This window comes from Taudactylus pleione, unplaced genomic scaffold (genome assembly GCF_031769625.1).
Source record: "Taudactylus pleione unplaced genomic scaffold, aTauple2 ptg000135l, whole genome shotgun sequence".
Classification (NCBI taxonomy): domain Eukaryota; kingdom Metazoa; phylum Chordata; class Amphibia; order Anura; family Myobatrachidae; genus Taudactylus; species Taudactylus pleione.
This window is the reverse complement of record NW_028284537.1, coordinates 7,947,702-7,975,437: the sequence shown is the minus strand read 5'-3', so window position 1 is coordinate 7,975,437 and position 27,736 is coordinate 7,947,702. Positions and strand designations below refer to the sequence as shown.

General features: G+C 46.6%; 1 protein-coding gene across 3 annotated transcripts in view; it reads left to right on the top strand.

Moving 5' to 3' along the window:
* The window catches only part of CUNH3orf49 (chromosome unknown C3orf49 homolog), a 38,060-nt gene that overhangs the window by 8,145 nt on the left and 2,179 nt on the right, over window positions 1-27,736 (top strand). For 2 of the 3 annotated variants that reach the window (XM_088473404.1, XM_088473405.1), the window contains exon 4: window positions 26,062-26,172. In XM_088473404.1, the coding sequence (XP_088329530.1) occupies window positions 26,062-26,172 (111 nt within the window). Of the gene's footprint in view, window positions 1-6,075; window positions 6,278-26,061; window positions 26,173-27,736 lie in introns of those variants that run through there. The other variant, XM_088473406.1, reaches the window with a different exon arrangement.

Below are 27,736 nucleotides of genomic sequence, written 5' to 3'. Positions count from 1 at the left end.
CTGTATTTTTGTAAACATGATGCAAATAGGGCTACAATTAACCTTAGAGGACAATTAAACTATGAGCAGTGAAAATATCACAAAGTGCTCATTATATTTAATAAACCTATCTAGCTCCTAAAACTGTTGTTACTGAAGTGGGCTAATTGCTAAAAGCAAAGATGAACATGTTTACACGTTGATTTCCTGATGCCTTATTAAATAAGTACGCTAGGCTGCCTCTATCATCTCTTATTAATTAAAGACCAGGAAAACCTACAGCACATTAATCACATTGTGTTCAACATTTTATATTGAACGTATATTCACAAATGGTTTGTTTTGCAGTCTTTGGGGGTTATTTGGTAACATTGCGTAAGTAACCTCCTAATGTTTGAGACGACGTACCTGACATGGGTCCTGCTGAAAGATTATTACAACATATAAAATTGCATTTGCAGATGAATTTGTTATGGATACTAATTTCTGCTTGTCACCTGTAATGTGTGTCTGCCCTAACAAATTGTGGGGTCTATTTACTAAGCAGTGTTAGGAGACAGAGTGAAAAGTGATAAGGTGCCAGCCAATCAGCTCCCAACTGTCATTTTTCAAACACAGCCTGTGAGATGGCAGTTAGGAGCTGATTGGCTGGCACCTTATCACTTTTCACTCTGTCTCTTAGCACTGCTTAGTAGCTAGACCCCTATGTCACAGCCTCCGTGCCAATAAATGTGCTGCCAATGAAATTTGCTACGCCAGGGTCGCAGTTGTGCCTTATTATTTTGTGCTGTTGTACAGATCATAGACCTGATTCAGTAAGGATCGCTAATGCAACTGTGGACGCAGATCGAGCGATTGTTAGCCATTGTGCATGCACATAAGCTGCACTGCGATCGCACTGCGATTACGGACACACAGAGGAAGCCATCGCAGAGTGAGTGACAGGCTGGGAGCGCTTGGGGGTGGTGACAGGGGGTGGACATAAAAACGCAGGTGTGCCTATCCGTTGGAACGCCGTTGCATGGGAGTGCATAAATTAGCCACTGCGCTTGCATATGCAGCCGGAGTATTCTCTGCGTGCAGATTCTGCCGCAGGTCAGACCTGCTGTAAAGGTGCGTGACTGGCCGATTCGCCTCGATGGTACCGATATTTATGCAGGTAAGTGACGTCATATGCATGTGAGAAGGCAGCAGGGGGCATCTTTATGCCAGCTGTGCTTAGGCAGGCCATAGCATATTTTCGCTGCTGTGTTCCATTTGAAATCGCAGCTGCGATCGCATTAGCAATCCTTACTGAAACGGACCCCATGTACACAGCATGGTCACATGCGCGCAACTGTTTTTATTAGATTTTGCCTAAGGAGATTTACTACAGGTATAGGCAAAATCGAATGTCAAATCGAACATAAAACTGAATCCAACTCAAAACTTGAACATCGGCAAAACATTTGTACTTTAACATAGACCAACAAACAAATCCCTGATTTAGTAATATTCGATTTGAAAAGGAACACCAAATCTTACATAAAATTGAACTTCAAATCCCCAAAAGAATAGACCTGCTTTATGCTGGCAATTTTAGCATGAGCAGGTATGAATTACACAGATACATGCACAGATCAGTGAGATCTGTGCATGCTTCTGTGTGTAAAAAGATTGTAAAGTGTTAAAATGTAAAAAAAAATTACATTGGGTCCCCGCTTAAAAGCACAACCAGCACCAAGCCTTTCTGAGCAGGTCCTGGTTGTAAAAATGCAGGGGACAAAAAATGTAGGGGTTCCCCAAATTTTGCACAACCAGCACTGGGCTCAGTCAGCCGGTCCTGGTTTTGGAATTACGAGGGACAAAAGATATAGGGGTCCTCCGTATTTTCCAAAACCAGCACTGGACTCTTTCTAACGGGGGCGTAATGCCACAGCTGTCATTCGGGAAGTACCATCCTTAGAGGATGGTACTTGTGTCCATGGCTTGGGACTTTGTATTTTTGTTTTAGGAAGACATGGATGCCTACATGGAGAAGGGACTGTAGGTGAGTATGTGTGAGTGGGAGTGTAATAAAGTTCTACTTTCCCGGTGTGTGTGTGTCTTGTAGTTTTTTAATATTTCTTTTGCAGGTGAACTAGAGGTGATTCTCCAAGTTCCAGCATGTGGGGGAGGCTTGCAGGGACCTCCAGTTCTCCTTTAAAAGACAATGTTATTTAATCTATTTTTATACACAATCAACCTGGCACCCACCGGCCAGGGATGCCGGGGATAGCCCCAGGCTGTCATCCCAAGCCTGGGAAGGGTGAACCTCTTTATTGGGGGATCCCCACCTTCCCAGAGATTCCCTGCCTGGGCTGACTAGCGGTCAGATATAATGCTTTGGTTGGGGGACCCGGTGAAAGGCTACCCCAGCTGTAGCATTACACCCCTACTAGAAAGAATCCGGTGCGGGTTTTGGAAACTACGGGGGATCCATACATCTTTTGTCACCTGTGTTTCCAAAACCAGGACCGGCTCCCTGAGCCCAGTGCTGGTTGTGCAAAATACGGGGGACTCCTAAGTCTTTTGTCCCCTGTATTTTCACAACCAGGGCCAGCTCAGAAAAGCCTGGTGTTTTTTTGTGCTTTTAGGGGGGTGCCCCACATCATTTTTTTTTTTTTTAATTTTAACACTTTACAACCTTTTTACACACAGAAGCATGCACGGATCTCACTGATCTGTGCATGCATCTGTGAAATTCACACCTGCTCATGCTAAAAATTCCAGCATGAAGCAGGTCTATTCTTTTGGGGATTTGAAATTTCTATTTTGTGTTCGATTTGGTGTTTGATTTGGACACGGTCATACAAAATCGAACAAGAAATCGCTATTCAAATTCGAACCAAATCGAATTCGAATTAGAAAAGGTTTCCAAAATCGAATTTTAGTAAATGTGGGATTTTTACAGGGATTTCTACATTCAATTTGATTCGATTTCAAGTGAGCTAAATTGAACATAAAATCTAACGCAATATCGAACTTTGATAAATATACCCCTAAGTGTATGGATAAAAGTGGGCGGACTACAACTGCGAGTATACACATCTGTTTTCTTGTACGCAAGCTGGGAGCATCTACAACCGAGTTATGTTCAACTCAGCATTAGGCCCTTGTGAATCTTGCACAAACGACGCTTACATTCCACCAGCAAAGCAATACTGCACATGCGGTCAGGCATTGTAGCAGAACTTGAGCAGGAAAGTGTTTTAATTGTAAGTTTTAATCATTCTGGCTGGCCGGTGATAATCAGGTGGAACCATATAAGTGAATTCAGTGTTACAGAAACAGACGGCTCTTCATCTTTTTTTAAAAAAAAACCTTCTTCCTTGCCTTAAAAATAGATTTTGTGATTGTTGATGGATTTCCTCTTCCCCTAGGTGGGAGCTCTGAGGCTGTTTGCTGAATGTCATTGTTACGTTCACTAACATGGATGTGAGGTTGTTGTAAACATTCTGACACATTTTTTCTCTGATATGTTTCCTTGTCTTGCTGTCAGAATGACTGATGGGTTTGTGTGTTTCTCAGCAATACACAAGCATTGACTCTGTTTCAGATGCAGCAAAACATTTGCCTATTTTCTAATTGAAGCTTTTTAGCACATCCCACAACTTTTTAACTTTGTCACATTGTGATCTTGTCGACATTATTTTCCATTGTTGACGTTTTAAAAGTGTCAACATGATTATATATGTTGCCCGGGTGACCATGATGACCTCGTGTCAGTATCGACCTTTAATGGTGTTGACATTTTGATCATGTTGACATTATGACATTCAACATTTTGCTGTCGACCTTATGACAGTCTGTATTCCCATTGTTGACAATATGACTGCAAACCTTCCACTCGACTCACTTTAAAATTGCAGTAAATTAGGAGAAAGTGTATAAAAGCAAGTACAGAGTAAGTACATATTCTTCATGCTGTAAGCAGCAGATCTGCATAACAGGAGTTTATCACATGTAGACTATATTGCTATTATTACCTTTCATTAATCTCTTACTGATGTACAAATGCAATGTTTCACTAGCAATCCTTGCACATATTCCTCAAAGGCATCCATCCATTCTCATCATTTCTTCATAAACACCCGTCATTGGGGTCTATTCACTAAGATTGTAGAGAGATAAAGTGGAAAGAGTTAAAGTGACAACCAATCAGCTCCTGTCATTTTTCAAACACAGCCTAAAACTGAGTTAGGAGCTGATTAGTTGGTACTTTATCTCTCTCCAAGGCTTAGACCCCATTATTATCATCTCTGTCAGAGCCGTAACAGGACACGGTTTGCGCTGTGTCTGCCCCGCCCACTGAGCGTGCAACATCATGGCGTCATTCCGTCATGCAGAAGGGGGCATGACCGGCTGCTCCGGTAAGTGCAGCGCTGACCAGGACACCCGATCGGCTGCATGTACTTTGCAGGATGCTCCACGGGTGCTGCAGCAGCAATCTTGGCTGAAGGGTGCCATTCCAGACACCCTGTGAGCCAGGAGCAAGGGCCAGGGTGTGGGGGGTGACGGTGCTATCCACAGAACCTCTGAGGTCATCCGTAGCTAGTTACGGCCAGAGCCGACCCTAGGCATAGCGTCTTTTGTCCCCCGTATTTTCACAACCAGGACCTGCTCAGAAAAGCCTGGTGCATTTTGGGCTTTTAAGGGGTTGCCCCACTTCATTTTTTTTTTTTTCATTTTAACACTTTACAACTGTTTTACACACAGAAGCATGCACGGATCTCACTGATCTATGAGGTAACTGGAATGCCTATCGCCTCTGCAACTTCCCCCACTCCCTTGCCCCCCGCTGCCACAATCGTAGCTCAGCTCCGATCGGGCAGTGCAGGAGTCAACCGGTCAGGTGACTGTGGGGTCATGGTGACAGCCAGGTCCGTCAGAATGAGCTCATTCTGGCTACATGAGGAGACAAGGAAGATGGCAGCGGCCACTTCTCTCATGGGCCTTTGCGGAGCAGAGCTGTGACAACTCACGACTCTGCCTCCGTATTAGCTGTCGCCCAGCGTCCATCGGACCAGCGACCAGGTATCTGCAGCAGGAAGGTAGCATCAAGAAAGAAGGGCAGAACATTGAGTGTCCCAGGTAAGTTAGTTAGGACAGGCTGAACCCTTCAGAAATGTCTATATTTCTGCTAAAATTTGGCCTAAAACTACCTCAGATTTTCACACAAGTCCTAAAACTAGATAAAGAGAACCAAATCAAACAATTGAGACAAAAATATTAGACGTGCTCATTTTATTATTGAGGAAAATGATCCAATATCACATATCTGTGACTATAAAGTTCCTTCAAAAACTATGTGCAAGTCTACCTAGAAGAATTGAAGAATTGATGCTGTTTTGAAGGCAAAGAGGGGTAACACCAAATATTGAATTGATTTAGATTTCTCTTCTTACTTTGCAGCATTTTTTCCACACCTGCCTAAAACTTTTACACAGTATTGTATGTATATATCTGCTTGTGGGATTATCTGCTAGGGGCGACCAGCCGAAATTTTGCCCAGGGCACCAAATTGGCTGGGGCCGGGTCTGGTTACTGCCCTGATATTTGTCTTTACCTTCTCAGCCTACAGATCTTGTGCGTACACATGGAACAATATCTTTCAACGATATGAAGAATAACGATATCGTTCAACGATATATCATTCATATCATTCCATGTTTAGGCAATGAACGACCAACGATGCACGCTCCCACTGGACGATAACTATATCGTCCATGCATGCAGACCAACCTGGACGATATCGTTCATTTTCCATATGGGAGAACGATCTTTGGTGTGTGGATGAACAATATCATTCATCCAGCACACCGGGAGGGAGATCGTTCAGCAATATCGTTCGCTGAACAGATCGTCCCTTGAGTACCTAGCATAACACCTTTTACTATTCCTTATCTAAGCTGGACTTTCATCCTTTCAGCCTCCCAACCACTGTATTACTTACCATTTAAACTAATAATAAGACAAAGAATGAATTAGGCAAAATATATATTAAAATACATTCATTAATGGTTTTAATCACAAGTAAAATGTAATTTTTTTTTTTCACTCTTCGTTATAAATTAGGAAAATATGGGCTGGTGGCTTTTACAAGCTTGTCCTATACGAGGACCAAGATGGTGGAAGTCTCGGGACTCACAAAGAGTCATCCTTCAGTGCTTAGGAGAAGTAAAACCCCTGTGGAGAAAACCTCTAGAGACCATGGCTTGAAGGACCGCCTTGAAGGCTACGATCAAATTTAAAAACAACCGATATTATTATTCAGGTTCTGCGCTTATATAAATAAAAATCCAAACTGATATGGTAGATACACAAATTAATATTGACATCCTAAATACACATTAAGTATTTCATAATGTGATATATCTGGGGTAATTAGCTCAGTAGAGAGGTCAGTGGTGCAGTGAGTAGGGGCATGATATAGCTCCACACGCAGCTTTGCAGGCTAAAATGTAAATAAATGGTGCTTTACTGACAGCATTTCAGGAACAAAATGATAAACAACCTAGCCCCTCATGCAAGGTACTGCCTCACTGCTTGAACCCTGACTGTAATAGGGTACAAATGTAACACAGTTTCTTGTAGTTCCAGTCCTGTCTCTTACAGGTATAAATAGGGCCTCCACGTGGTCCTCCCTGCCTGGCTTGCAGGTCTGGACACTGACCTCTTGGCCTGACTTTCACAGTCACACAAACAGCCCCAGAGATTTGCAGTCTTCCCTGCCTGACTGCAGGTCTGGACACCGGCCAAGCCTGGCCACCACTGGCCTCCAGGCAGACTGGGCTCTGTAGCTGCCAGCGTCCCACTTGGACTCTCCTCTGGCAGCCTGACTGGTCTGCCTCAGTCCTCCCTGGACTGAATCCAATGGGCAGCCTCTAGGTGTGGTCAAACATAGTTTTTCTACCCTGTGTGGGCGGATCCCTCCAACGCCACACAGAATCCATGGCTCACTATCGCTACATAGCGTGATACTGCCACAATAAGAATAAAGATAACAATAATATAAATACTATAATATAATAAATAACCACACAGTCAACATAAATGCAATTAGAAACTAAAATCTATATGTATAATTGAATAACAGTGTTATTAATTAACACAAACAATTCAGAAATAGAAAATGGTAATTGATCTTAACTGTAACTGTAGCAATGTCCAATATCTATAACCATGCATGCAGCTTGAGGTCCCAGTGAAAGATGTACCAATATATCAATAAGTATTGAGTTCAGGACACAAGTATACTGTGTATCTCATTTACCAGACTGTCCTCCGGCTGATCGCAGGCACCCAGGCCCATCACATGCGCAGTGGTGGCCACCCAGCTGTCACACAGCACCAAGGAGACCCCAGTCACAGATGCCAAAACGTACCCATCCAGGTGCGGACAGGTCTTCAATGCCGATCTACAGGGGGTCTGCTGCCCGGTGTTCTCCACTGCTGCCTCATTCCTAGTGTTTCTGCAGTAGCTTGTCCCCACAGTATACGGATAGTGCAGGCGGCTTTGACTTTCCACATGTGGAAAATCCCGCCGACTCTGGAGTATGGGCGCCGCCATGTTTGTCTGGATCAGTGATTTTCAACCTTTTTCAACTAGAGGCACGCTATGCAAGATTTTAAAATTGCCAAGGCACACCGGGCCTGATTCAGAGCCGCTCGTATGCGGCCGCTCGTTCGCTCCGAGCGATGTTCGCACATCTGCGCATGCATATGGGTTGTAATGCGCATGCGCCAACAAGTCAGTGCGGTCGGAAATCGTGTGCTCGCAAAATAGCGAATGCCTGCTAATTTGAGTGACAGGATGAGGCGTTTGTGGGTGGTAACAGGGGAAGGTGTTTGGAAACGGGGAGTGGAGATCCGAACGCAGGCGTGCCAAACGGTCAAAACGGGCGTTTTAAGGGTGTGCATAATTAACAAAGCAGCATCATCGACAACGTCACTTGGTTGTCTTTTAGCCTGAACTGCTCGCATGATTGCGGTAGGAAAATGCTACCACAAGAATAGCGAGCAGTTCATACGCCTTTCGATGTACTTGATTAATCTAATAAATAGCGGAGATGACGTATGATGCGAGCGGCCAAGGGGCGTCTTTACAAAATAGCGAGCGCATGTTTCGGACGCTCGCTCAGACATAGAGGTGTCCACAGACCGCAAAGAGCGAGCGCTCAATTTAAATATTCAGCCCCTTTTTCTGAATGAGCGTCCGCAAATAGCGTCCGGCTCCGAATCAGGCCCACCATCCAGTGATACGGCATGCGCGACCTATGAAAAAACATATATAATGGCTCTCACATAAAAAAAACCACACCCATTGGCCTCCACAGGAATAAAACACACTACATTGGCCTCCACAGGAATAAAACACACTACATTGGCCTCCACAGGAATAAAACACACTACATTGGCCTCCACAGGAATAAAACACACTACATTGGCCTCCACAGGAATAAAACACACTACATTGGCCTCCACAGGTACAAAACACACTACATTGGCCTCCACAGGAATAAAACACACTACATTGGCCTCCACAGCAATAAAACACACTACATTGGCCTCCACAGGTACAAAACACACTACATTGACCTCCACAGGAATAAAACACACTACATTGGCCTCCACAGGAATAAAACACACTACATTGGCCTCCACAGGAAAAAAAATACACTAAATTGGCCTCCACAGGAATAAAACCCACATTCAACGGCTCCAGAGAAATAAAACACACATACATTAGCCCCCACAGAGAAAAAAAATAAACCGCATTGCTGACTACACAGGATGGGAGGGAAGGGCTGGCTGGGTGACCAGTGGGCGGGAGGGAAGGGCTGGATGGGTGACCGGTGGGCGGGAGGGAAGTGCTGGCTGGGTGACCGGTGGATGGGAGGGAGAGGCTGGATGACTAGCTTTGGCGGGAGGCGGGAAGGGCTGGCTGGGTGGCTGGGCAGACAAGCAACGCGGCATGTGCAACCTGTAATGTCACACCGACGCACCTAGGCACAGCCCGGGAGTGTCTGAGCCTCCCAGAGGAGCTCAGTGGCAGCGCTGTCTGGTCCATTCTATAATGTGACCGGCGGTTCTCGCGCCGCGGCACACTACACAACCACTGATCTGGATCACCTGTGCCACCAATGGGAATTCAGTTCTTGGTTCTCCGGTCAATCCACATTCAGCTATCACTATACAGGGACTTCCTGCAGTCATGGCTGATTGCCAGTGAAACATGTCTCATAGTTCTCAGCGTGAGCAGTATCTCTGTGCTTCTCAGCCAGATATCTCTGAGTCTACTATTGTGGATAACTATTTTAGACTCGTGTCCAGTTCCTGTTTCACTGCTCCTAAACCAGTGTCCAGAACCACCGGTACCAGCTTGGTGTCCAGTCACAGAACCGCTGGTCCCAATCCAAGACCAATGGTACCAGCCTGGTGTCCAGCCACTTAACCGCTGATCCCAGTCCAGCATCCAGAACCACTGGTACCAGCCCGGTGTCCAGCCACATAACCACTGGTTCCAGCCCAGCAGCCAAAACCTCCAGTTGCAGTCACAGAATCACTTGTTCCAATTCAAATATCAGTTTCTCGCACAGTTCACTAGTTTCCAGAGCCAAGTCCCACCAGCATATTTTCAATTTCATTAGCTGGGGCTGTTAGACAACAAGCAAACAAAATTTTCAGCTGCACTGCGCGCTGGCAAGGGGGGCGCTCTGAGCCCCCTCAGCCCGGCACAAAGCCAGGGGGGGTGCAATCAGTGTGATCGCTCTCCCCCACAGGCATAGGAGACTGCTGTGGTTGCTTAGCAGTGCTGGGCTGCTGTGAGGGAGGGGGGGTGGGCGGCATCGGACCCGGCCCCCTCAGGAAGCCCGGGCCCGGATAATTTGTACCCGCTCCCCCCCCTCACTTGGCGCCTCTGCCAATACGCGCTGGAATGATATATCGTATAGTGTGTACCCACACGCGGCCTGATTCAGCCCCCAGGTCCAGGGGGGCCCCGTACCGCACACACTGCACCCATATTATTTTAGACTTACCTGTCCGTGGTCCCGCGTCGGGTGTCTGTGCTGCTCAGAACACCGGAAAATGGCTGCTGTGGCCATTTTTCCGGTGTTCTGCGCCTGCGCAGTAGACTCCGGGCACTAGAGTGTGCCCGGACTCTACTGCGCATGCACAGAACGCTGTAAAAATGGCCGCCACGGCCATTTTCCGGCATTTAGTGCATGCGCAGTAGACTCCAGGCACACTCTAGTGCCCGGAGTCTACTAAGGCTCCAGTGGCTGGCTAGCCGCATCAGTCGGCTGCCGGCCACCGGGGAGAGAGGAGGGGGCCCTGCTCAAGGAGTGCACATGGGCCCCCTCCTCTCTTAAGACATCCCTGATTGGCGGGGCCATGCACCAAAGTCCGAAAAAAAGGGGATGGAAATCAATGCACATACTTACAATTGTTTAACCATTTACAAAGCACATATATATATATATATATATACACACACACATTTCTTCTATACAATAACCCCTTTATATTTCATGCAATTACACTAACATAACTGTTATCACGCCCTTAAGGTCACACTGCGTGATATGATACCCCCAGATTCTGGGGTAACACAAATGTGCCAATATTCAGGGCGATATGCCTTCACCCTGGACATCGCATAATTGCTGGTATACATTACAAGAATTAACAAACGCCGGAATGATCACTCGTTCTGTCCTTCATTAATATGCCCGGCACCACATGCAATATCGTGTGATTGGCCATGCAGCACGCCCAATCGCATGATTTTGCATGCGACCATTGGAGCGTGCAAATCGAGCATACACACTGCACGATATGACCAATTTGTCATTCCAATTTGTCCAAATTGGGCTGATATCGCTCCAGTGTGTACCCACCTTTAACCCCACATTGGGTCTAACAGCAATAAACTTCACTGAGACAATTGGCAAATGAATGCACAGCAGATTTCTATTATTCTCCTGAATATATGTTATTTGGTACCTACTAATAAGATTTTACCATTTTTTATTGTGCACAAATTAATCAATTAATTCCATATCGTCGTTATTTTTAAAAGTAATTTGTTGATTACTATGTAGAGATTTATGAACAAGCCAATGTCACTTTGATATTACTTTTATATATTTTCAAATAGTTTACTTATTTTTTTACATTTGTGGCAAAATGTGCAATACTTTTGTATTCTCCAATTAAGAGCAGAGCGTCTCTTTTGAACTGCTGCTATATTTTTTTCCACTATTTTTAAGTGTTTATCACCATCTAGTGGGAATTTATGTTTTCCTTACTCTTTTTTCACTGGATTGGAGGTACCTCATTTCTTCTCGCAGGAGAAATGTGGTGCAATACTCTTGGGGGTACAGTCATCATCCTATAGACCACTTGATGAAATCATAGCAACAGTAGATGAGGGATTTCCATACATAAAATAAGCTACTATGGAGTGGTGCTCTTGAGAAAACTCTTCTAATTTAATGTAATAAGCCATTGTGCAGCATTTTCAAACTATTTTCACTGTTGTCATCTAGCAAAGTGACTTCTTCTAAATTCTCATCTTCTAAAGAAAGATAAACCTGCTGGTTGGATAGTAGTAGTCATTTTTCATACAATAATTTGTCCATGGTGGTGGTCTTGCTCCTAAATTAAGAGATGGCTCCCAACAAACATCCTGTAATCCTGTCCTAGAAAAGATCCATGCATCAATGAGCATGTCAGTGGTGTCTTGACATATGAGAGAAAGACAGCAATTGGCAACAAGTTCCTGCCATTGTTGCATCCTAGATCTTTTTTCCCAAGCTCTTAGGCCATCAAGACTCGCTGAGAAGGAAGCAGTGGAGAGCTATGTGAGGGCTTATCCTATGAAGACTGAAAGTTGCAACTCCATGATCTCCCTTCCAACCAATGATCTCCTCCTAGCCAGTGACCTCCCTCCTAGCCAGTGATCTCCCGGCTAGCCAGTGATCTTCCTCCTAGTCAGTGATCCCTCCTCTAACCATTAATTTCCCACCTAACCAGTGATCTCCCTGCTAGCCAGTGATCTCCCTTCTAGTTAGTGAAATCCCCCTAGCAAGTGATCTCCTTTCTAGCCAATAATCTTGATTCTATCCAGTGATTTCTCTTCTAGCAAGTCACCTCCCTCCAAGACAGTTACCTCTCTCTTATAACCAGTGATTTGCAGTAATTTATCTTCTAGCCAGTTATCTCCCTTATAGACAGTGACCTCCCTCTTAGCAAGTGATCTCCCCTCTAGCCAGTGATTTATTTTCTAGCCAATTATCTCCCTTCTAGCCAATGATCTCCCTTATAGCCATTGCTCACTCTTCTAGCTACTCACTCTTCTAGGTTCTGATCTCCTAACCAGTGATGTACTTTCTAGCTAGTAATATCCCTCCTAGGTAGTGATTTATTTTCTAGCAAGTCATCTCCCTCCTAGACAGTTATTTCCCTTTTAGCTAGTGATCTAATTTCCAGGCAGTCACCTCCAGTGGCTTAACTTCATCCCAGTTGGCCGGAGGCAAGGTAGATGAGACACAGACAGACAGACACACGCACACACACTCTTGAACTTCATAAAATGAATGTGATGCCCATGACATCCTTATGAAAATGAGTTGTATCAGTGACTCAGTACTCCCCATCCAGTTACAGTTATATTCCCGCTAACCTGTTACTGTTCGCGTTCACCCATTGATGCAGATCCATGCAAGTTTGGCCTGCTAATCTGATGCATGCACAGAGTGATATCTCAGAAAATGACACATTCACAGTAGTTTAAAAATTGCTCATTCCATCTGCGATCTTTGTGACCACCAGACAATAAGGAGAGCATTTTAGTGACCGCCAGACAATACAGAGAGCATTTTTGTGACAGCCAGACAATACGGAAAGCATTTTAGTGACCACCATATAATGCAGAGAACATTGCAGTGACCATCATATAATACAGAGACAATTAATACCCACCATATGATGCAGAGAGTGTCACAGTGCTTGCCATATAATGCACTGTCGCAGCACCCCCCATTTAATGTATAGTATCACAGAGTCCACCATATACTACAGAGTGTCGCAGTACCCGCCATGTAATGCAGTGTGTCACAATGACTGCCATGTAATGCAGAGATTGTCACAGTCTCACCACATAATGCAGAGTGCCGTAGTGACCTCCATATAATGCAGTGTCACAGTGCCCACCATATAATGCAGTCTGTCGCAGTACCCGCCATGCAATGCAAAGAGTGCTGCAGTGCCCACCACACAATGTAGTGTGTTGCAGTGCCCTCCATGCAATGCAGTGTCGCAGTACCTGCCATGTAATGCAGACATTGTTGCAGTGCCCACTGTACAATGCAGAATGTTGCAATGCCTGCCATATAATGTAGAGAGTATCGCAGAACAGCCCTGTCCTAATGAAAGATCAGAAATGGGGAGCGACAAGAGAGCGCCCCTAAATCTGACACCCTAGGGACAGCTGCAATAATCAGAAGAAAAAAGAGTCTTTGCAGTGAGCCATTTCCCTTCTGCCGATTCCAGCGATTCAAACGGAGGTGCCTGAAGTGCTTGGAGAACCACTGGAAAATTCCACAGAGCCACTGGAGGGACAAAGGGGGGTTGAATACGTAGGACACCCTGAAGAAAGGTGTGAACATCCAGTAGTGGAGCAATTCTGCGCTGGAACCAGATGGATAGAGCAGAGACGTGCACTTTCAGAGAAGCCAGGCGGAGTCAAGATGCAATCCAGCTTGAAGAAAGGCAAGAGTTCTAGAAACCAAAAAAACCTGAGTGTCAAAGCTTCTGGTAGCACACCACTGGAAGTAGGTATGCCACACCCGATGATAGGTCTGGGTGGAGGCCAGCTAACACGCTCTGTGCATGCTCTGAACCACAGAGCAAGAAAACTCTTTGGACATTAGGAGGGATGTCTCAAGAGCCAAGCCATCAAAGACAGACAGACCAGGTCCGGATGTAGACAGGGACCCTGAACCAACAGGTCCGGTCGTTGAGAAAGTGGTAAAGGAGCGTCTATGGAGAGGCTCTGAAGATCGGAGTACCAATGGTGTCTGGGCCAAGCCGGAGCTACCAACAGGACACTGCCCCTGTCTTGCTTGAATTTCCGAAGGACCCGAGGAAGAATGGAGACTGGAGGGAAGAAGCACGCAGGATGGAAGGTCCACTTCACTGACAAGGTGTCTATGAAGGCTGCTTCAGAATCCCTTGTCCTGGACCCGTACACTGGAAGCTTGTGGTTGTGTCGTGAGGCCATGAGGTCCACATCCGGTAGGCTCCATTTGTTCACCAGGAGCTGAAAGACCTCTGGGTGTAGAGACCACTACTTGGTGTGCACGTAGTGATGGCTGAGGAAATCTGCTTCCCACTTGAGAGTCCCCGGGATGAACTCCGTGGAGATGGCCGGGAGATGACGCTCGGCCCATGTGAGAATGCGTGACACTTCTGCTATTGCTGACCAACTTTGAGTGCCTCCCTGGTGATTGAGGTAGGCCACCACTGTGGCGTTGTCGGACTGTACTTGTACTGGCCTGCCCTAAAAAATGTCCTGAGCCAGAGTGAGGGCTCTGTAGATGGCTCGGAGTTCTAGGACGTTGATTGGTAAGATCCCCTCGGCGGGAGTCCAGGGTCCCTGGAAGGAGTGCTGGCCGATCACTGCACCCCACCTTTGGAGGCTTGCATCCGTGGTGAGGAGGACCCATTCTGGGATCCAAAAGGGGCGACCTTTGCTTAAGCTGGACGTCTGTAACCACCAGGAGAGGGACAGGCGAACTTCCGGAGAGAGGACCATCATCTGGGATCTGATTAGATGGGGCAGCCCATTCCACCTGGAGAGGATTAGGTGTTGTAGAGGCCTGGAGTGGAACTGAGCGAACTCCACCATGTTGAAGGTGGATACCATGGACCCCAAGGTCTGCATTTCTGAGTGAATTGACACTCGGCGGTACTCTTGGTGCTGCAGTGCAGAGATTTTGTCTGCTGTCAGGAAGATTCTCTGAGCCTGAGAATACAGAAGGGCTCCCAGATGTAATATCCTTTGCGAAGGGGTTAGGAAAACTTTTCCAAGTTGATCAACCAGCCGTATGTTTGTAGAAAGGCAATGGTTATCTGAAAATGGCAGTGAAGGACCTCTGGAGAGCGTGCTAAGAGCAAGAGGTCATCCAAGTATGGGAGTAGTCTGATCCCTTGACGTCGAAGGTGGGCCGCCATAACTGCCATGATCTTGGTAAAGACCTGCGGAGCTGTTGAAAGCCCAAAGGGCAGTGCCTGAAATTGGAAATGTTGCTGTAGAACAGCAAACCGGAGATACCGCTTATGGGAAGGTGCTATAAGTACATGTAGGTAAGCATCCTGAATGTCCAGAGACACCATAAATTCCCTAGGTTCCATTGCTAGGACAACCGAGTGGATGTTAGGATCTGCAGTTAAGCAGATCATATTGTTTTGAGTTTCAAGCCTTAGTGCTACTGGGGCACTGCACTAATTACTGCCTGTCTGTGTGCAGTATCAGGTGCACTAATTGATTCTCCTGTCTGTGCACAGCCCAGGTGCACAGTAGTCAGTCATTAAGGAATTTTTGCTCTGGTTGGGCTCTGTCTCTGTTAAATTCCAGCCAGCCCTTCACTCCATGCCGGTGATAGATTTCTCGTACTTCCAGTTTTCCAGTCTCCTTTTTGTCAGTCGAATTCCTGAGCCAGTCTTGCTGTGTTTTGTTATTACCATTTGTTCCATCCAGGCGGCTCCACCTGCGTCTCTTCCACTCGTGCTGCTTGTGCCATCTGAGCAGCACGGTGCACTTCCTACCTCAGAAGCATCTGACGCCATCCCGTGGCTTGTGTCAACCCGGTGGCACTGGTCGCAGTTTAGCATCACAGGTACGCAACCCAGCACACCATCACCAGTGTCAACCTGGCAGCACTGGTAGCAAATCTGCGTTCCAGGTGCACAATTTAGCACACCGTCACCAGTGTCATCCCGGCGGCACTGGTAGCAACTCTGCGCTCCAGGTGCCCAATCTAGCACACCGTTGCCAGTGTCATCTCGTCGGCACTGGTAGCAACTCTGCGTTCCAGGTGAGCAATCTAGCACACAGTCGCCAATGTCATCCCGGCGGCACTGGTAGCAGCTCCACAGTCTTGTGCATACCCCACTTTAGACTCATCAGCCCAAAGTCTGCATCTATCCTGGGGCTCCAGGTCACTATCAGCCCCCAAGGCTGCTACAACAGCCCAAAGTCTGCATCACATCTCTAGTCCCTTGGCCACAACTATAAAGGCCACAAACAGCCCTCAAGGCTGCTACAACAGCCCAAAGGCTGCATCACATCTTTAGTCCCTTGGCCACGACTATAAAGGCCACAATCAGCCCTCGAGGCTGCTCCAACAGCCCACAGGCTGCATCACATCTCCAGCCCTCGGCCACAACTAGTCAAAGCAAATCAGCCCCAAGGCTGCATCAACAGCCTAAGAGCAGCATCATATCTTTAATCCTCGGCCACGACTAGTAAAACACATTCCAGCCCTCAAGGCTGTCATCAGTCGGCTCTACATAAACGCAGTCAATTCCCTCCTGGAATCGTAACAGTTTCCATACAAAACCTGGGCACCCTGATAAACGTATTCAGAGACTTGAGGTTGAGGACAGGCCGATGAGACTCACTGGGCTTTTGAACCAAGAAAAGGGTGGAATAATAACCCTTCCCACGCTGTGATGACGGGACTTGAATTATTACCCCCGAGAGCAGCAAGGACTGAATGTCCATTTGGAGGAGCAGGGCTTTCCTTGGGTCTGATGGAGGGTCTGTGTAAAAGAACTGCTGGGGGGGCCGTCTCAGGAATGAGACGTCGTACCTGTGAGAGACCACTTCTTGTACCAGATGTCTGTTGTGGTCTGAAGCCAGAACTGGGTGAATTGAAGACGTTGGCCTCCCACCCTGGGATCCCTCAGGGGGAGGTCGACCCCGTCAGGCTGAAGGCTTGTCCTCAGTTTTAGCAGCTGGACATCTAGCAGCCCAGGCCTGCTTGGTCCTGGGCTTGGAGGCCTTTGTGGATGCCGACTGCTGAGGAAAGGACTGACCTTTAGCTTTTCCCTGGGGACGGAATGACCTAAAGGATGACATCCGAGGCCTTGGTGCAGATGCTGAGGGCAGGAAAGCCGTCTTAGAAGCTGCCAAGGTAGCCACAATCTTGTCTAACTCGGGACCAAAGAGGATCTCCCCAGTGTAAGGCAGTGATTCCCAGGCCTTCTTAGAATCCGTGTAAGGCCTTCCATAAATGAAGCCAAATGATACCGGCAGGCTACCACCGAAGTAGCAGATGCCTTGGAAGCTAGACCAGTATCCAAAGCCGCTTCTCCTAAATAAGAGGCTGCATCCCTGATGTGTGAGATGTAGGACAGCTTTTCCAGAGAAGCATCAGAGGGAAATTAGTTCTTTGGAGCATCTGCCCAGCTCTCAATGGCTTTTGCCACCCAGGCAGTGGCCATCGCTGGATGAGTAATAGCTCCTGTAAGAGACTACACAGATTTGAGGCAACCTTCAAACTTTCTATCCATTGTGTCCTTTAGGGAAGATGCCGTAGGGATAGGTAAAGTAGAGCTTTTAACTAGACGTGTCACATGGGAATCTACTGCTGGGGGAGCTTCCCATTTAGCGCAATCAGCTGCTGGAATAAGGTAAAAAGAAACCAGGCATTTTGGGGGCTGAAACTTTTTACTTGGCGTATTCATTCTTTGCTCATGAGTTCAGAAAGTTCATCAGTGAGGAAATTCCGCTAAAACCACTTTCTATCTCTTAAAAAGTGTCTCTTGTGCTTTAGGAGTGGGCTCAGCCTCTTCTATTTCAAGAATTGATTTAACAGCCCTCACTAGTGCAGGTATATTCAATTTAGACTGAAGCTCTTCCTCCCCCGAGGGGGACTCAGTGAGAGATCTGCGTATTCTGCCTCCCCAGATGACACCTCACAATGTGAGAGCTGTGTAGACTGTGAGGATAGCACAGCACACTTAGTAGTTTTACTGGGTAAGAGTTTCTCACTCTGCAACAGTTGTTGAAAGGCTGTAGAAGCAGCCTCTAGACTCTGAGGTAGAGAGCATGTCTACCCATGGAGGAGGCATAGGATTTACTGGTATCACTTATACCTGTTGTGGCAACTCCATAGGGGGAACTAGTGCAGGGACTGCCAGGCGGTCCGCAATTGTAGCCAACACCTGTGAAAATGAAACCCAGGGGTTTCCTGAGCATAGGCTGGAGGGGCTGACTGACCTGGTGTACAAGATGCACATAGACTATCTTAAGGCTGCTAAACAGGACCTGCAAGAGGATAGGAGCAGAAGCCTACTTTCTACCCTTGCCTTTGCTAGACATAACTGCAGGATAGTACAGCACACAATATGGCACTGAGCAGCGTGCAATCCCACAGTATGGGAGAGCCTTCACAAATACAAGTAGATGTGAAGTACAGTGAACTCCCTATACACCATTTTTCCAGGGTTACTATAAAAGAAAAAGGAAAGTCATAAGCTGACAGTAGAGTGAGAAAACACAAACAGCAGCGCTAACATAAGTCACATACAATGCAGAAAATAAATATAACTGCAATGGGCACTAAATTCAACTGCACAGACCGCAGTAGCTGGTAGGAAATAGCGCTCATAACCTGGCTCCTAGGAGAGGTTTGTGAGGAGACCTCACCCGGCGTTCCCAGAGACCTGTGGACCCTGGTGCCCCGCCGAAAGTACCAAGCCTATGGCCAGAGTTGCGGAACCTCGGAGGGCTGATGGAGGAGCAGCAGAGACGTACAGAGGACTGTCTAGTGCTGCTTGCTCTCTTGAAGCAAAAAGAAATAAAATAAAACATAAAGCTTGGGCTGCTTAAAGCAGCCCCACTGTTCTTACGGTGATCCAGCTCCTGCCGGACACCAAGACAAACTGATTGCGTCAGGCTGTGGGCGGGGTATAGGGGGGGAAGGACCGGGGCATCCTGGGATAGCAAAAGCTTTAACTGTTGGTGTCCGGTCCTCCTAGATTCTGTATGCTTGGATCTCTGTTGTAATTAAGTGCAACCAATATATGACCTGGGTGAAGAATTATGGAGGCGATTCAGACCCGGACGCTAAGCCGCGATCGCTCGCATCCAAAAGTGGCCGGGTATGCAAATTCCGCGATCGCACTGTCTGGCGTAAGGACGCCCTCTGTGTCTTAGAGAGCGACGGCAGAGCGAACGCACGCCGGTCTAAAGACACCCACTTTTCTTTCTTAGCACACGTCATCTCCAGGAAGGTGTGATTAATCGGAACCATCGAGAGCTATCGGAGCTGCACGCAGCGCTTGAGGTAGACCCTACCCCACTGCAAACACTGCGATCACTGCAGGCTGAAATACAACCAAGTGACGTGTACAATGACGCTTCCATGCTAATTATGCACACCATAAAACGCCTTTTGGACGCCCAGACACGCCTGCGTTTGCAGCATCACTCCCCCGTTCACAAGCACCTTCCCGTTACCACCCACAAACAGCACTGTCACTCAAAGTAGCGTCCAGTCTGTGTACTACGAGCGCACAATTCCCAAGCGCAGTGAGTGACTCGCGCATGCGCATATTGACGCATAAGCATGCACAGACGAGCGACTATCGGCCATAGCGTGCGTTCTCAAGTTAGCGTCCGGGTCGGAAACAGGCCCTATATTTTCTATATATTCATTGAGTCGCCTCACCACTTTTTTTTCTAAGGCCGACAAACCTTTTGTAACCTCTCTGTATAAGTTAACCCTTCTTTTCCCTTTATTAAAAAAGTTGCCTGCTTATGAATTTTCTCAAGTTGCCGATTTTATAGACCCATCATCTGGGAGATGCAGAGGGCAGGTCAGCAAAGTTAGGGTCGGCTCCAATAACCAATGTCTAATAGCATAAATTTGTTCATAAGCGGGAGGTGTGTGATGCAGTGGTGGATATCCCACAAGGCACGTGAGGCACTTGCCTAGGGGCGCCAATTGCTTGGGGCGGCACAGCATCAGAGACCCTGTACGCTGCTGACCTGGTGGCTGGATGATTCCTTTTTATTTCATTACGACTTACATCAAAGGTGCGGTATATATCTTGGAGCTTTACGGACATTCTAGGGGAGTCAGCATGTATGGATGTAACTAGCTCGCAAATCTCCTGATTCAAATCTGAAATGTAGATAAAGCAGTGATTTTCAACCTGTTTCAACTTGCAGCACACTGAATAAGATTTTAAAATTGCCATGGCACACCATCAGGTTTTTTTTTCTCAAATCTAATATAGAATAACAAATATCAACATATATTTTATATATGTCCTCATTTTTCTGAAATATACATATAGGTATTACTCAGAATATCACCCAGCATGTGGTAATGACATAGAACATGTGACAGCACAGGGGTGCAGTGTTCACCACTTTTCTGACAAGCAATCCAACAACCAAAATAGGATTCTTTCAAGAACTAACTTTCAGATACAATCATCCAGGATCATATAGAACAGCTGCCATCTTACGTTATAGATCTATAAGGCAGATAATACAGCCCATTGGCACACTTAGGCAATAACACTAGTGATTATCAACACAAATACATGAGAGATGCAGACTGTTCCATACTAACCTAAGAAGCTGTAACATCATTCCTACTATGGGGATACATTTAAGATGCCGGCGGACGGAATCCCGGACATCGATATACCGACGGCGGAATCCCGATGCCCGGCATAATGCCTACGCCGCAATGCCGAACATATAAGAATCCTGACCACATGGCATCCCGAATGTAAGGTTGCGGATATTAACTTAGCCTGGGGATGGGGGGGTTAGGTTTAGGAACCTCCCCGGGTGGGTTAGGGTTAGGCACCCCCGCGGGAAGGGTTAGGCTGCGGGGAGGGGGGGGTTAGGCACCATCGTGGGGATGTTAGAATTATGCACCGATGGGGAGGGCTAGGTTTAGGGTGCGGGAAGGGGGGGTTAGGCACCATTGGGTGATGGTTATGGTTAGGCACCACCAGGGAGAGGGTTAGGTTTAGGGTGCAGGAAGGGGAGGTTAGGCTCCACCAGGGGGATGGTTAGGGTTAGGCACCACCAGGGGGAGGTTAGGGTTAGGCACCACCAAAGCAGGGTTAGGGTACTCACTACACTCTGGGCCTGATTCAGAGCCAGACGCTCTGAAAGAGCGCTCGCTCTGAATCAGGGCGATTTTTTTTTAAAGACGGTCTCCTGGCCGCTCGCATAGCTGTGGGTGACCACCCACAGCTTATGCAAGCGGCCAGGTGATGGGCGCGATGGTCAAGACCATCGCGACCGTCGGGCTTGTGACGAGATCCTTGTGGTAGGGTCTCGTGGCCGCAAGCCCCAGTGGACTTCCTGCTCTAATAGAGCAGGAAGTCCACCTACTGACATCACTCGTGATGTCAGTAGGGTCGCCCACAAATGGCAGGCATTCCTTCGGGAACGCCTCCATTTGTGTAGCCCCCCCCGCCCCCCCTACAAAACGGGGCGGATTGTCGATCAACATCGACAGCCACTCCTTTTGTAGTGAGTCCGGGAGCAAGAGAATTTCTCTCTCGCTCCGGGGCTCACGTATGCGCAGTGGGGGACCATCGACCCGCATGCGAGCGCTGTGTGGGTCGGAATCAGGCCCTCTGTCGGGATTCTGCACTATCGAGATGTCGGCATCTCATACACCGGCATATCATACCCAACATCTTACTATGTATACCCATTACACACTATTATGTCACACAACGCACAGCCTGTGCCGAGAAACACAGAGAGAAACAATGTCCTGACACCTGAAGGAAAGCCTAAAGTTCTCTGTGGTGTCAGCAGTAGCAGACTAGTAACCATCATTGATGTTATAGTGATAGATATTGCCAGACTACTGTATAGCCAGATAGGCACCACACAAGTCAGAAAGAGTACACAGAGCCTAACCCCTGGGCCCTTCACATGCGGCCTCTCACCTTGCTAGATGTCCCCATTGCTGCTGCCTGGTAGCCAGAAGCTGAGCTGTCACTCAGACTCTGGAAGACCACAGTGGCAGAAGGAGTGCATGCAGGGAAGCAGCTTTGGCTCAGACTCCCGGCACACCGCAGAGTCTGCTTGTACACTGCGCACGCACCCAGCAGTGAGGAAGGATTCCTTTTACTTACCGCTCTTGTTCCTCCATTGGCTTCTGTTGTCAGCATCCAGCATTGGCGGGCGTGGTTCTACTTCTCCGGCGGCACACTTGAGGAGCGCTCACAGTGGTTGAAAAAGTGGTTGAAAAACACTGAGATAAAGAATAACAATATCTGCCTGGAGTATGCATGCTCTACAGTAACCCCAGATACAAAGGCTCATTATATGGTACAAAATAAAATATTTAATGTAACACACATTTTATTATACAGAATATAGATAAATACAATACAATATGGGCCTGCTATTTTCATCATTGTGTAACATCAGAGGGGAGTCAGACCTTCTCTCCATGTTCAGTGACAAGCACGCTATAAGCCTGGGGAATACACTGGTAAGTTTAATCAACAGTTAATACCTGAATATATTAAAAATGTGTATTATTGCCATTATTATTATGAATCCACTTAAAATAAATCAAGTATGCAAGGACAGGCACATGAAGGGTGTACAGTACAGACAGTTATCACTCGCCAAACACCCAGAAATCTCCGACACTGACATCACAACTGGCCGGGCAAATTTAAATGCCAGCCCAGCTGTGATGTCAGACCAGAAATATGGAGCGGCCAATTGGTAAGTGTGTATATCAAGTTACCAAACGGCCACTCGGACGAAGGATCAGTCTGCTGACCGATCCATCGTCCTAGTGTGCACTCAGCATTAGAACGTGGTAAACCGCAAGCCGAAAGGTCCGGTACTATTGGTACTGAATGATGTTCAAGAATATGACCACAGCTCCACCATCTAACTTCCAACGCAGCCTCGCAGCTAACTGAATCTGCCCCATGTCAGTAAAAGCGAGGAATGCTTAAGTTTGTGAACTGTAGCGCCATATTTTTTTTTTAAGTTGTACAATTGTGATTTGCCTGGTACACGATACAAATAGTTACAATCAGTAGCAAAATTAAACTGATGCAAAGTTTTGTACTTGCTGAAAATCCTGATTTACTATGTCAGTCCCAGTTGTCGGTGTCCAAGAAGACATGGCCTGTTGGAAAATGGAAGAGGTCTCATTTAAAAATGGGCATGATTTAAACGAGATTTTGCAGTTTGGGTGGCTCTCTGGGCATTGTTGGGAGATTCAGGTGACATATTTTTTTGCCCTGAATTTCTGAGCAGATATATTGCCGTATACACGTAATGCAACTTTTAATGAACCTTTTACTAGTTTGCATTGAGTTCAGAAAAATTGCACAGACAGATTTAATTCATGGACTGCCGTCTTTTTTCATGTTCATATAAATAGTGTCGGACTGGAGCACGAAGGGCCCACCAGGGGAATGCAGTGATAGATGCCCATATGAAGGGGTGTGGCCAACCTTCCACAGAGACAGAGTGCATGGTTCAGGCCCCTTAAAATATATTTATATAGTACATACTGCTAGTGCATGCATGATAATATACCAGATTAATAACAGCAATGCACTGTATATACCGTACATACTGCTAGTGCATGCATGATAATGTACCAAATAACAGCAATGCACTGTATATACCGTACGTACTGCTAGTGCATGCATGATAATGTACCAGATTAATAACAGAAATGCTCGGTATATATAGTACATACTGCTAGTGCATGCATGATAATGTACCAGATTAATAACAGCAATGCTCTGTATATACCGTACATACTGCTAGTGCATGCATGATAATGTACCAGATTAATAACAGCAATGCTCTGTATATACCGTACATACTGCTAGTGCATGCATGATAATGTACCAGATTAATAACAGAAATGCTCTGTATATACCGTACATACTGCTAGTGCATGCATGATAATGTACCAGATTAATAACAGCAATGCTCTGTATATATAGTACATACTGCTAGTGCATGCATGATAATGTACCAGATTAATAACAGAAATGCATTGTATATACCGTACATACTGCTAGTGCATGCATGATAATGTACCAGATTAATAACAGCAATGCACTGTATATACCGTACATACTGCTAGTGCATGCATGATAATGTACCAGATTAATAACAGCAATGCTCTGTATATACCGTACATACTGCTAGTGCATGCATGATAATGTACCAGATTAATAACAGAAATGCTCTGTATATACCGTACATACTGCTAGTGCATGCATGATAATGTACCAGATTAATAACAGAAATGCATTGTATATACCATACATACTGCTAGTGCATGCATGATAATGTACCAGATTAATAACAGAAATGCATTGTATATACCGTACATACTGCTAGTGCATGCATGATAATGTACCAAATAACAGCAATGCACTGTATATACCGTACATACTGCTAGTGCATGCATGATAATGTACCAGATTAATAACAGAAATGCTCTGTATATACCGTACATACTGCTAGTGCATGCATGATAATGTACCAGATTAATAACAGAAATGCTCTGTATATACCATACATATTGCTAGTGCATGCATGATAATGTACCAGATTAATAACAGCAATGCACTGTATATACCGTACATACTGCTAGTGCATGCATGATAATGTGCCAGATTAATAACAGCAATGCTCTGTATATACCGTACATACTGCTAGTGCATGCATGATAATGTACCAGATTAATAACAGCAATGCTCTGTATATACCGTACATACTGCTAGTGCATGCATGATAATGTACCAAATAACAGCAATGCACTGTATATACCGTACGTACTGCTAGTGCATGCATGATAATGTACCAGATTAATAACAGCAATGCTCTGTATATACCATACATACTGCTAGTGCATGCATGATAATGTACCAGATTAATAACAGCAATGCACTGTATATACCGTACATACTGCTAGTGCATGCATGATAATGTACCAGATTAATAACAGCAATGCTCTGTATATACCATACATACTGCTAGTGCATGCATGATAATGTACCAGATTAATAACAGCAATGCACTGTATATACCGTACATACTGCTAGTGCATGCATGATAATGTACCAGATTAATAACAGCAATGCTCTGTATATACCGTACATACTGCTAGTGCATGCATGATAATGTGCCAGATTAATAACAGCAATGCTCTGTATATACCGTACATACTGCTAGTGCATGCATGATAATGTAGCAGATTAATAACAGCAATGCACTGTATATACCATACATACTGCTAGTGCATGCATGATAATGTACCAGATTAATAACAGCAATGCTCTGTATATACCGTACATACTGCTAGTGCATGCATGATAATGTACCAGATTAATAACAGCAATGCATTGTAGAGAATACACCACAGTCCTGTGCAGTAAAATGTAACATATAATGTATACTTCAAGTGCACAGTCTGGAACCTGATCCCTAGAGGAGGGGGGTTTCCCCTGTACCCCTGTGGGCCAGTCTGACACTGCATATACCTGTGTAAGTCATCAATGAATATTCAGCAGCTATAGTTTTCATAGACTGCTTCTCCTTCAACATTCCTTGCCCCCATCCCTAAGACACTTATTATTTTATTAATGTTCTCATTTATTTACAAGGTATCACAAAAGTCTGCAGCTCTGTACAATGAGTCTGGCAGTGTCACATACATAGTACATAACACTGAGAGGTCTGACATGAAAAAGGCAGAACAAGCGTAGCCAGAATGCAGAACTTCCAGGAGCCTCGAAAGCCCCATAGAGATGTACTCTATGTACCTTCTTCATGACAGCTCACTTGAAATGTTTGTCACATTCAGATTATTCACCTGATATAACAAAACAGTACAGCTGTTGGGGATGTAGCACCACCTGTTGGCCACAAGTGGTATTTTTAGCTGTTTTTCTTTGCCCCACTGTATAACTTATCATTATCTGCTTCTGTGATATCTTTGTGCACAGGGCTCATATTCATCTAAAAAGAGACACTTTGCGCTGATGAGAAGGAAGAAGAAAGCTGTGGAGAAGGTGAAACACCAGTCGGAGTATACGGTGGGCAGTCTACAGATGCAGGTACATTCTCAGTGCTTGGTGTAAGTTGTATCTTACAGTCAGTGACTTGTGTCATGGAGTCACTGGCCCATGTAGTGCCACAAGACTTCTCTAACCTGTGATCCTGCCAACGAAATCAGTGTCGGAACAAGCGGCAGTGCAGCCGGTGGCTTGCATCGGGGTCTGCTGTATTGCATGGGCCCATAGCCCCTGCAGCCAACAGCGCCGCTGTACCCGCCACCAGTGTCCCCCGGGCCACGCAGTGAGTGCGATCTGCACTACACAACAAACACCGCCGCGGGCCCCGGGTAGTACACTCGTACTACCAAGTGGCGATGTGTTTGTTTTGGTGGCCAATGAGAGTCAGACAGACTCTCATTGATTGTTGTGTCCACAGAGGGAGCCGGGCTGGAGCTCACTCATGAGCTCCTCCTTCCAGCTCCCGCAGTGGGTGATGGGAGAAACGTCATGACGTCTCTCCCATAGTGCAGAGCGAGAGCGGGTCGGGAGGACGGAGGAGCAGACTGCTGTGGGCGCAGGAGCGGGGATTCAGGTAAGTGTTTTTTGTGTGTGTTTGTTCTATAGACGGACTACTACTGGGGGCACTGCACATAGGGGGGACTACTACTGGGGACACTGCACATAGGGGGGACTACTACTGGGGACACTGCACATAGGGGGGACTACTACTGGGGACACTGCACATAGGGGGGACTACTACTGGGGGCACTGCACATAGGGGGACTACTACTGGGGACACTGCACATAGGGGGACTACTACTGGGGACACTGCACATAGGGGGACTACTGGGGGCACTGCACATAGCAGGGACTACTACTGGGGGCACTGCACATAGCATGGACTACTACTGGGGATACTGCACATAGGGGGACTACTGGGGGCACTGCACATAGCAGGGACTACTACTGGGGGCACTGCACATAGCACGGACTACTACTGGGGACACTGCACATAGCAGGGACTACTACTGGGGGCACTGCACATAGCACGGACTACTACTGGGGACACTGTACATAGCAGGGACTACTACTAGGGGCACTGCACATAGCACAGACTACTACAGGGGGCACTGCACATAGGGGGACTACTACTAGGGGCACTGCACATAGGGGGACTACTACTGGGGGCACTGCACATAGGAGGACTACTACTGGGGGCACTGCACATAGGGAGGACTACTACTGGGGGCACTGCACATAGGGAGGACTACTACTGGGGGCACTGCACATAGGTGGACTACTACTGGGGGCACTGCACATAGCACGGACTACTATTAGGGGCACTGCACATAGGTGGACTACTACTGGGGGCACTGCACATAGGAGGACTACTACTGGGGGCACTGCACATAGGGAGGACTGCTACTGGGGGCACTGCACATAGGGGGGACTACTACTGGGGGCACTGCACATAGGGAGGACTACTACTGGGGGCACTGCACATAGCAGGGACTACTACTAGGGGCACTGCAAATAGGGAGGACTACTACTGGGGACACTGCACATAGGAGTACTACTGGGGGCACTGCACATAGCACGGACTACTACTGGAGGCACTGCACAT